Genomic DNA, 12,468 nt, shown 5'->3' on the forward strand with positions numbered 1-12,468 from the left:
TCACTGTCCACAACAACTCTAATCTTTGTATCATCCGCAAACTTGCTTATCCAATTCTCCATCCCTACTTCCAGATCGTTAATATATATAACAAACAATAGTGGACCCAGGACCGATCCCTGAGGACCTCCACTAGTCACCAGCCTCCAATTAGACAAACAATTTTCTACCACTACTCTCTGACACCTCCCATCCAACCATTACTGAATCCATTTCACTACCTCCTTATTTATACCTAATGCCTCCATCTTTTTTTCCTAACCTCCTGTGGGGAACTTTGTCAAAAGCTTTACTAAAGTCTAAATAGACAACACCCACAGCTTTCCCTTCATCAACCTTTTTTGTAACCCCCTCGAAAAACTCAATCAAGTTTGTCAAGCATGATCTACCCCTGACAAATCCATGCTGATTACTCCCTATTAATCCCTGTACCTCCAAATATTTGTAAATACCATCCCTCAGAACACTTTCCATCAACTTGCCCACCACAGACGTCAGACTCATGGGCCTATAATTCCCATGTTTACATTTGGACCCCTTCTTAAACAGCGGAACCACATGTGCCACCTTCCAATCCTTTGGCACTACCCCCGTGGCCAGAGACATCCTAAATATCTCTGTTAATGGCCCCACTATCTGTCCACAAGCCTCCCTGAGTGTCCTTGGGAATATTTTGTCCAGTCCCGGAGATTTATCCACCTTTATCTTTTTCAACACAGCCATCACTACCTCCTCGGTTATCCTTATATGCTTCATGACCTCCCCACTATTTTTCTTTACTTCAACTGGTTCAATATTTTTTTCCCTAGTGAATACTGAGTCAAAGAAATCATTCAAAATTTTCCCCATTTCCTCTGACTTCTCACTCAGCCTACCCTTGCTATCTACAAGGGGTCCAATTTTATTCCTCACTAATCTTTTATTTTTAATGTACCTATAGAAACCCTTTAGATTTATTTTTACTCTGTCTGCCAAAGCCTCTTCATGCCTTTTTTTGGCCTTTCTAATTTCTTAAGATTCCTTCTACACTCCTTGTAGTCCTCCTTCAAATTCTCAGCTCCCTCTCTTTATACCTCTTGTCCACCTCCCTTTTTCTCCTAACCAAATCTCCAATATTCCTCGAAAACCAAGCCTCCCTATGACTTCCAGCCTTTCCTTTGATCCTCACTGGGACATATCTACTCTGTACCCTCAAAATTTCTTTTTTGAATATCCTCCATTTTTCTTTTACATCCTTACCTGAAAATATCCTGTCCCACTCAATACTCCCCAAATCCCTTCTTATTCCTTCAAAATTTGCTCTTCTCCAATCCAGAACCTCAACTTTAGGCCCCTCCTTGCTCTTCCCTAAAACTATCTGAAAACTAACAGAGTTATGATCACTAGACCCAATTTGTTCTCCAACATTAATGTCCGATATCTGACCTAGCTCGTTCCCTAACAGGAGATCCAGTATTACACCATCCCGAGTCAGTTCTTCTACTAATTGATTTAGAAAACAATCTTGAACACATTTAACGAACTCTAGCCCATCCAGCCCTCTAACTGTATGGGTATCCCAATCAATGTGAGGGAAGTTAAAATCTCCCATGATCACTACCTTATGATTCTCACACATATACGTTATCTCCCTACAAATTTGTTCCTCTAATTTTCTTGGCCCATTTGGTGGTCTGTAATACACCCCTATTAGCACCCTTATGCCTCCTTCACCCCTCAATTCCACCCAAACAGTCTTATTTAAGGACAACTCAATCAGGGACTCATTTAAGGACTCTTACTTTTGCACTTTATTGATTTTTTTTCTCTATCTCTGCTTTGCACAGTCAGTTTATTCACATTTCTTTGTTTTCATGTGAACATTGTATCAGTTTTTTTTTGGCCTCTCCCACTAGAACAAGAATCTCAGGGTTGTATATGATGTTATGTATCTACCCTGACAATAAATCTAAAATCTGAAGTCTGAGGGACATTCAGGGTATAATGCTGCCACTGTGTACAAAATGCTGATGTGCATCTCTCCGATCGAAAATATTTAATTCGCATGGATTCTCCTTTTGTTGAGCATAAAATTGAAATTTTTAAAAATGGTTCAACGTATGTTAGCCTGCAGATTTCCTCCAAGAACAAACATTCATTGCCCACAGGTGTATGATTATCTCTAAATCCAATATAGCCACTTACCACTGGCTCAATGGAGAAGGTATCATCAGTCAGCAGCATCTTGTCATCCTGCACCATTCGGCGACGATTCAGGAAAATGCGGGAAAGGACAGAAACACGTTCACGCAGTGCCGGGTCTCCTGCGCATTCCTTCAAAAAATGGTCAGTCTCTTCCTCCTCTTCACTCATCAAATCTGAAAAGAACCTGACAAGACACATCCAGATCAGGTGAGCTCAAAGAGTGACAGGAAATGAGAGCACAATACTGCCTCAGTAATTGCTAAGTCTTTATTTGCACTGTGAACATTTATTATCTTTTTTTTGTGTATTTAGTACATTGTTTCTTTTTTCAAAGTGGCTTTTCTGCTGCAGCAAGTAAGAATGTCAGTGCATATGTACATTGTACATTGTGTATGACAATAAACTCATTATCACATTCATTATCCATAAAAATGTCTTCTCTTTGTTGACTGACAGGAGTGGCTGAAAATATATAACACATTAATCAGCACCTAAGGAGATGCCAACTCACCTGTGTGGAGCACGACAGCTTCGCAGAATAACCACCTATTTTCTCCTCAGATGATGAGTGACCAGTTTATTTTCTGCATTTATTTCTAAAGTATTTTGTTGTGGATTCTTGTTGTCATTACACCACTACAACTGCTTTGTGAATCACCTTCCTAATATGAAAATCTCACCAGGAGCTTATGGCAAGCAAACAATGCCATGTAGATGGTGGCACTGCCCCAATGGCTTCATAATAATGACACCTTGGTCACATGAAATGTCTGCACTTGCATATTAACTGCTGATTAAAGTGGGAAAGGGGAAAAATTCCAGTAATTTATATAAATTCATTTTTAATGGTGGAAAGGACACAGTAGATGTGACAAAGCTGTTTCCCATGGTAGGGAAGTCAAGGACAACAGGGCACAACTTCAAGATTGAAGAACGGCCATTTAAAACAGATTTTTTTTTTAGCCAGAGAAGGGTAAACATCTGGAATTTGAAACCATGGGTGGCTGTGGAGGCCAGGTCATTGGATGTATTTAAGACAGAGATTGACAGGTATCTGAACAGTCAGAGTATTGGGAGAAGGCAATGGAATGGGACTGAGTGGGAGAATGATCATCTCATGACAGAATGTCAGAGCAGACTCGATGGGCCAAATAGCCTACTTCTACTCTTATATCTTATGATCTAATATTTGTCAATCCTTTGGAATTACTCTCTCTGTCAAAGATCTGCTAGGAAAGTGTCGTCACTTCATACCTCTGATGCTCCATTCCTTTCATCCAATACTTCAAACATCGCACACATAAAGAAAATACTGAGCAAGAGAATGCAAGAACAAGTCCAACAATCTGGTTGGAAGAGAGAAGGAAGCCAACACAGGCAGAGTGAACCAGATAAGGTGAAGAGAAAATATTATCAAAGGGAGAAATGGGAGTCCAGGGCAATTAGAGGTGATCTTGAAGAGAGAAACAATGGGCCAGATATTTTCATAACTGGCAAGCTGTCCAAGATCACCTGTCACACGGATTGGAGAGGGCACTATTTCTTCTCATGCCTTTCTCAGTCTGCCAATGTCCTTCACAATTCAAAGCCATTCTTACCATGTGATCAGACTTGCAACTTAATTGCCTTGATACATGTAACATTAACTGGTTGTTCCCCAGATTGTAGCATTCAGACTTCATGTGAGCTCATCTCCATTTGCCTTTCAGAAACTGCTTTGTTAATTTTCCTGTCAATTTCCATCTGATCCATTTGTGATTATCTCAATAAAACTGTGTTCATCATGCACCCAGTAAGGACTCTATGGCATTCTCCCAGTTTCTCCACCTCCACCATACTTGTTCCAATGAAGAGACTTTCTACACCAGTGCATTTCAGATGCCTTCCTTTTACTTTAACCATGGCTTCCCTATACCATGGTTGACATGGTTCACAAACTGCAATCCCTCTATTTCCCAAACTCCCAATCTTCTCCCAAACACAGCTAGAGCAGGTTTTCTATTGCCCTAATTTTCCACACCAGCAGCCTCCACAGCAGATCCTCCTCCAAAATGTCTATACCCCCAACAAGAATCCCTCCCTTTTCAGCATTTCTCAGGGACCATTGCCTCTGGATTCCTTTGGCCATTTTTCCACTTCTCATTACAACTGTAAGAAAATCAGCAACCACCCTTTCACTTCTTTCTTCCCTCTTTCAAGGACTCAAAATGTTCTCAGGAAATATAAGCAATTGCAGATGCTGGAATGTGAACACAAAGTGTTCTTCTGGATGAAGCAGTAATGCTTCTGAAGTTTTTCCAATTTTCTGCTTGGCATTCAATGCTCACAGTTGGCTTCACAAAACTGAAGAATCAAAAGACAGATTAGTGATTGCTTTGACACCTCTTTTCAATCCACAAGGGTACATCGAGCCTCTGCTCTCCTGTCACTTTAATTCTCTTTCCCACTCTGCCCACCTCTTCTGACTTGAAATTCCTACACTGCTCCAGAGATGCTCAAAACCATTTAAAAAATGCATATCAGATGAGGAGGTGCTGTAAGTATACTAAGAGATCCTATAATCTAAGAATAGGATTCCCTTAAGGATCAGTATAGTTTTCTATGTGTGTGGCCTTGGAAAATGAGCAAGATCTTAAATAAATACTTCTTGTCTCTGAGAAAGTGATGGAATCTAGGAAATTCAGGAAAGAAGATAGTGGTGTACTTCAAAACAGCTGCTACTGACATTCTTAGAGCACATAAAGGAGAACAAAACCCCAGGGCCAGATCAAGTGTATCTAAGGACATAATGAGCATCCTGGGAAGAAACCCGCCTGTCAGAGATATTTGTATCATCATTAGCCATGGATAAGGTACCAGAAAAGTGAAGAATGGCTAACATGGTGCCTTTATTTAAAAGTTAAGGTGAGAAGGGATAGTTTAAAAGGGATTTGATGGGCACCTTTTTCACACAGAAGTTGGTAGATATGTGGAATGAGCTGCAAAATGAAGCAGTAGATGTGTGTATAATTGCAACATTCAAAAGACATTGAAAAAGTACATGGATTGGAAAGACTTTGAGCCAAATATAGGGAAATCAGGTTGATAATGATGAGCATGTACAAGTTGGGCCCAATGGTCTGTTTCCATTCTGTAAATCTCTCTGATTCTATCATTCGAAGAAAGACTGCAGGGTAACACAGAGAACTCCAGGCTAGTGAGTTTAAAATCAGTGACGGGAAAGTTACTGGAGAAGATTCTGACACTCGGGATCTAAATGCATTCAGAAAGACAAAGACTGTAGCTAACATGGTTTTGTATGCAGGCATTCATATCTTAGGAATTTGATTGAGATTTTTGAAGAAGAAAAAAATACCAGGATAATTGACAACACCAAGGTAGTCAACGTGGACTTTAGCAAGGCTTTTAACAGGTCCGTTTGGTAGAAGGTCAGATCACCTGAGATCCATGATATGCAAGCAAACTTGGCTTGATGACACAAAATGGTGACGCGGGTAAACAGAATGGTGAAGCAGGCATACGGTATGCTTCATCCGTCAGGTATAGAGTTGGAGAGTTGGATCATCACGTTAAAGCCATGCAAGATGCAGGTAAATTGTACTGGGAGTATAGTGTGCAGATCTATTCACTATTTGAAGGATAGTAGAAAGAGGAGTTGACAAAGATGATTGATGCAGGGGCCAGTGGATGAAATTTATTAAAGTTTTAAACAAGGTCCCTTATGGTTGGCTGATGCAGAAGATTAAGCCATATGGGATCCATGGAGACATGAAAGAATGGGTTTAAAATTAGCTTGACAATAGTAGACAGAGGGTAGTGGCGAAGTGTTTTATTTTGATTGGAGGTCTATTGCCAGTGATGTTCCACATGGATCAGTGCAGGGAACACTATAAATGATTTGGATTAAAGTATAAATGGACTTATTAGTAAATTTGTGGATGACACAAAATGTTCTGCAGTGGTGAATCTGTGGTATTCATTGATTATGGCAGGGGTGCGCAACCTACAGCCCGATCCAAATTTATATGGCCCACAACCCAAAGCTACACATATTTTTTTAAACCCCAACAACAGTGGCAACTTGTGTGAAAGCGGTTGTTTCAGCTTCTGTAGAGCAGTGCATTGTGGGACATTGACAGCTTGCACGAAAGCAGTTGTTTCAGCTTCCATAGGACAGTGCATTGTGGGACAATTGAGCACTGCCATGCCAGGTGGCCAGTGCGATCAGATTTCAAAAGGGCAATGATTGTGTTTTGAATGTGTGGGTTTGGTTCACAGGTAATGGACACTGATGTCATTTGCCAGCAGGGCGAGACCAGCGCCAGCAGGCAAACAAGTGAAGCTGGTGTCTGGATCCAAATTTATCCGGCCCGCACTCCAATGCTCAGCAATTAGCTGCAATTTTTTAAACCCCTCCAACAGTGGCAGCTTGTGCCAAAGCAGTTGTTTTGACTACCGTAGTGCAATGCATTGTGAGACAATCGAGCGCTGCCATACCAGGTGGGCAGTGGAATCTGATTTTAAATGTGAAAAGGTTGTAAATATTTTTCTTTTGTTGACACTGCGCTCTCAAACCAAGATAAATTTATTGCACTATATTTCAAATTTGACCAAAAATTGCATTTTTCATGTTGTGCTTTCAGTTTTGTTTCATAGTTGTGTTTAAAAAGAGTTCAATAGGTAGCTGTAAATAAGCTATTGTAGCTTTTCGTCGTTAAGCTCTGACTGTTAAACGTATTCACTAAATAATGCTTTGTACTTAATTTTAAATTTAGACATAAAGCGCAGTAACAGGACATTTCAGCCCATGAGAATTTTTATTTATATAAATAAATTGGGCAGCAAGTGAGCTGAAATGGCCTTTTACCATGCTGAATGTCTTAAAAAATATTAGTGTGGACCTCTGGTCAAGCACTGACACACCATCTGGCCCACTCATGGCTTAGGATATCAAAGATTATGGGGAGAAGGCAGGATAACAGGGTTGAGAGGAAAAATACATCAGCTATGATTCAAATGCATAGAAAATTGTCTAATTCTGTTCCTACATCTTATCATAATATCTTATCATAGCAAAGGTTGTCAAAGGATTCAGCCAGAATCATGGTGAGGTCTCCTTTATGTAGGAGAGATTGGACACAGATTGGGCAATTACTCAATTGCTCCATTGAGCACCTTCACTCTACCCACTCTACCTAGTGGCCAACCATTTCAATTTCATATCCCATTGCATCACTGAGATGTCTGTCCATAGCATGTACTGCCAGGTTGGAGGCAAACGCAAATTAGAAGAACAACATTTTATTGAAATAAAGTATAAATGGACTGATTTTGTTGAGCACAGTGAAAAACCTCTTTGAAAGTCCTCCACTGTTCCCAAAATATCCAACCACAAAGGCATAGACTGGATTTAGATCACACTATTGGAAATAGCACAGTTAGCTGCTATTGCAACATGAGCGACTGAGGTTTGAATCCTGTACTATCCGTAAGGAGTTTATATGTTCTCCTTATGACTGCGTGGCCTCTAGGTGCTCTGGTTTCCACTCACCCTTCATAACATACAGAGTGGTAGGGTGATTGAGATATTTGAGCAGCATGGGCTTGTGGGCCAAAAGGGCCTGTTACTGTCCTGTATGTCTAAACAATACACCCTCCATTTGTCTGAGAAATTCAATCATACTGTGATCGCAGATCTTGCCCATTGCCAAGATCATTAATTTTTCCTGTCTCATTGCACAACATCTAAAATCTAAGATACCATGCTCCCTTGTAGGTTTAGTAATGTGCCTTTCAAGAAAGCTATCACAGATGCATTTTTGAGTTCCTCCTCAAGATTGTCTAGTCCAGCCTTATTCAAGGTAAAGTCCCCCATGAGAAATGTTGTTCCATTAAATAGTCCTTAGTTTATTGTCTGTGCCAGTGTAATGTTATTATTTAGTGGCCTACAGATAACTCCCATCAGTGTTTTTTTTTCTCTTTACTATTCATAATCTGCACCCAAATGGATTGAACATTCTTCTCCTTACATCTTATATTGTCTCCAACTACTGCGCTGATCTCATCATTAAGTGTGCTACCCCACCTCCCTCATCTTCTTGCTTATTGTTTTGAATTGCCTGATACACTTGGATATTTAATTCCCAATCATGCCCCTCCTGCAACTAGGCTTCTATAATGTCACTAAATCATACCCCTTTCTACTAATTTATGCCACTGTTTAATTGTTTAAAATACCACAGACATCCAGATAGAGTGCCCTTACACTCATTGTCCTTCTAGAATGTAGTACCTACATCTTTTGCATTTGACTTTTCAGTATTCTACTCTTAATTTTCTCTGTCCTAACTTTTGCTTTAGTTTCTGTATTGTTTTCCTCTATCTTTCTGCATGGATTTACATCATCCTGCAATTATTTGATCCCAGTCATGCCCAGGTGCATTAAATAGTACTGACTTCAGCTCGGCATTTAATACGATCATTCCCCAGAGGATGATGGAGAAGCTGACCTCAAAGGAATTCAACACTCCTCTCTGTAACTGGATTCTGGACTTGACAATGGAAAGACCACAGTCTGTATGGGTCAGTATCAGAGCATCGAGCACCGTCACTCTGATTACTGGCATACCTCAAGGTTGTGTGCTCAGCCTGCTCCTGTTCATGTTACTGACCAACTAATGCATCATCAGATCCAGCTCAAATAGAGTCAAGAAGTTTGCAGATGACATGACAGTAGTTGCCCTCATCAGGAACAACAGGAGGTGCTTTCACTCTGAGATCCTGGTAAATTGGCATGTCATCAACCCATGTTTAAAGCCAGGTCGGGTCAGATTGGAGTATTCACACTGAACCAAGAAAAGGCGGTTCAGTGCGACCCTTTAAATAGGGACCCAGCATCCCAATGCAAAAGTAGGTGGGACCCGCAGCATGACAGCATTGGCATCGCAGGAAGATGGGTAAGCATTTTACACTGGAGGCCATGTGAAATGCATTAGCTCTGATAACCATATAACTATATAACCATTTACGGAGCGGAAACAGGCCATGTTGGCCTTTCGAGTCCACACCGGTTCACTGATTTTGTGTGCCCTCTTCAGGCATTGGTCCCGGTAGATCTTCATTCAATAATGATGGACGAATTCAGTGCAGGTGGAATCAGTCATTCTCTTGCCCATTTGGATTTCGTATTTCTGCGCACTGTTGTTGTTGTTTCTGATGAGATTCTGAGTGATGGTCAAACCCATCTTTTTTTTCCCATCCAACTATCTTTCAAAATTTGCAAAGTTTGGGGTCCACAGACACCTGCGCTATGATCCTATGGGGATCCACACAGGAGCAAAGCAATACATTGAAGTGCTAGTACACATCCAGAAGTATGGATTAAAGCTAAACAGAACAAAATGTCAGTTTGGTTTGAAGGAAATCACCTTCACTAGGCAATAAACTGTTGGAGGAAGGTGTGAATAATAAGGAGTGGACTGGATAAATTGAGTTAGTTTTCCATGGAGCAGCAAAAGTTTGGTTGGAGACCTGGTAGAGGTATAGAAACTTACAAGTATTATAGGGTAGAACCAAGAATTGTTTCTCCTTATTACAGCAAAATCCCCATTATCTAGAATTCAAGCAAATGGCAACCCCAAGCAACCAGCAAAAAAAATTGAGAAAATAAATGATTAAATAAAATTAAAATAAACAAGAATCAATAAAAATTTAAATAAAAGTTTAAAGTTGTAAAAGTTTTCTGAAGCAAAACACAACCTTTTTGGTGAAGATGGGAGCAAACATTCGGCCCCACCCGCTGTTTGAATAAAGTTTACTACCTACTTTGGCGGGTAAGAATCAGGATTAAAATGACCACCCATCCCATATTGGTCATGTTCACACAGGTAAATGAAACTATAAAAAGGCAATTAATTACCAGCTTTCAGGGCCAGTGTCGCACTAATAAGTTGCACTATAGAGGAGTTGGAAAATCCTATGCTATGGTGTGAGAATAACCATTTACAGCACAGAAACAGACCAGTTCATCCCTTCTAGTCCATGATGAATAATTTCTCCCATCTAGTCCCACTGGCCTGCATTCAGCCCATAACCATCCATAATGCTCCCGTCCACATACCTATTCAACTTTTCCTTAAATATTAACATCAATCTTACTTCTATCACCACTGCCAGAAGTTCATTCCATACCCCCACCACCCTTGGCGTGAAGAAATTCCCCTAAACTTCTCCACTTTTACTCTCAATTCATGCCCTCTTGTTTGAATCTCCCCCACTCTCAGTGGAAAAAGCCTATCCCCCTTATAATTTTGAATACCTCTATCAAATCACCCCTCAATTGACTACACTCCAGGGAAAAAGTCCCAGCCTGCCTAACCTTTCCCTGTAACTCAAACCCTGAAACCCCAGTAACACTCTCGTAAACCTCTGCACTCTCCCTACTCTGTTTATATCCTTCCTGTAATTCAGCAACCAAAACTGCACACAGTATTCCAAATTTGTCCTCACCAATGTCTTATACAACCTCAACATAACATCCCAAATCTTTTATTCAATACTCTGATTTATGAAAGCCAACATGCTAAATGCCTTCTTCACTACATGTGATTCAACTTTCAGGGAATTATGTACCATGACATCTAAATCCTTTGTACCACTGCACTCCTCAATTGTTTACCATTTAACATGCATGACTTAGTCCTACCAAAATATAGCAGCTCACATTTATCAGTATTAAACTCCATCTGCCATCTTTCAGCCCATTTTCTAACCGTCTTATATCACCCTGTAACCTTTGATCATCTTCCTCACTGTCCACACCATCGCCAACCTTGGTATCATCTGCAAATTTACTAATCCAATTTGCCACCCTATCATCTAGATCACACATGTCAAACTCTGGCCCGCGGGCCAAATTTGGCCCGCAAGATCATATTAAATATATATTAGAGTTGGCCCGCTGGCTGCCACGCCAGTATAGCACTTGCACACTGAAGGTGAAAATGAAGACGCCCCGGAGGTGTGGAGGGATCTCAGAGTCCCGAATCCCGGGGATCGGAGCGCCGCACTCACCCCGCCCGGGTCCCGGACACACAGACGCGGCTGGAGTTGGGGACCATCCTCGCTGGGTCTGCGCTTCAGCGGCGACGCCGGACCGAACATCTCGTTGGCGATGCCTTCCCCCTCGCTCCATGCACAGCGGACCCTGCCTCCCGCTCCTTTTGTTGGAGACGAGCCCGGCGCCGTGAGATCGCAGTTTAATCGCTCTCCAACCATGGGAGGGGGGTGGGATCAATGCGCTCTTTTCAGCCAATTCCTCCACCGCCCCGGATGCCGGCGTTTCAATGGTGCCTTCATCAGGCGACCGACCTGTTGGTCCAAGACAAGGGGAGAGCGTACAAACTCCACACAGACAGCACCTGAATTTGGGTGAACGTGGAGCTGCGACCCCACATTCCACATCAGAACTGTGTGTAAGATTGGGAGCAGTGAGACAGAAGCTTATTTTGTTCCTGTGATTTAAGCCTTTCTTGGGGTGGGGTGGGGGGTCCTTCTCTGACCACTTGCCTAACAATTAACCTAATCAGATGTGGAGTTACCACAATACAACAGTTCTCAACCTTTTTCTTTCCACTCGCGTCCCTGTGCCATTGGTGCTCTGTGATTAGTAAGGGATTGCTTAAGGTGGTCTATGGGTGGGAAGAAAAAGTTTGAAGACCACTGCTTTAATCATCCCTCATTGACTCGTCATGTGCACGGTTTCAGAACACTAAAGGAAATGGGTCAATGACAATTTTTCTCAAGCAAAATATTTCAGTAACAATTGGGTCTAGAGTAGTGATTCTCACCCTTTCCTTCCCACTCACATCCCACCTTAAGAAATCCCTTACTAATTACAGAGTTCCGATGGCATAGGGCACACATGTCAAACTCTGGCCCGCGGGCCAAATTTGACCCGCGATATAATTATATTTGGCCCGCAAGATCTTTTCAAAAATGTATTAGAGGTGGCCCGCTGGCCACCGCGCCAGTATAGCACATTCACAGTAATACAACAAATCCCAGAATGCATTGGCGTCAGCCCGCTAAACGCCCCCACATCCTCTGTTTACATTGCAGGGTCTCACCGTGGACTCTGGTTTTGGGGCCTGGCTGGTGTCAGGGGAAGCCAAGGCCGCTTCCCAGCGCCCGGAACCGGAGGCCTCGGGCCGGACCTCGCCAGGACCGTTGCCCACTCCCCCTCCCTGCCGCAGGCCAACCCGCGACTCACGGTGACGGGGCCGC

At 42.0% G+C, this 12,468-nt stretch overlaps 1 protein-coding gene across 1 annotated transcript in view; it reads right to left on the bottom strand.

Moving 5' to 3' along the window:
* hydin (HYDIN axonemal central pair apparatus protein) overlaps positions 1-12,468 on the bottom strand; it is a 1,560,590-nt gene that overhangs the window by 1,313,216 nt on the left and 234,906 nt on the right. Inside the window, exon 9 of the mRNA XM_069900939.1 lies at positions 2,185-2,368. Coding sequence (XP_069757040.1) covers positions 2,185-2,368 — 184 coding nt within the window. The remainder of the gene's footprint in view (positions 1-2,184; positions 2,369-12,468) is intronic.

Source organism: Narcine bancroftii, chromosome 10, assembly GCF_036971445.1.
Source record: "Narcine bancroftii isolate sNarBan1 chromosome 10, sNarBan1.hap1, whole genome shotgun sequence".
Taxonomy (NCBI): domain Eukaryota; kingdom Metazoa; phylum Chordata; class Chondrichthyes; order Torpediniformes; family Narcinidae; genus Narcine; species Narcine bancroftii.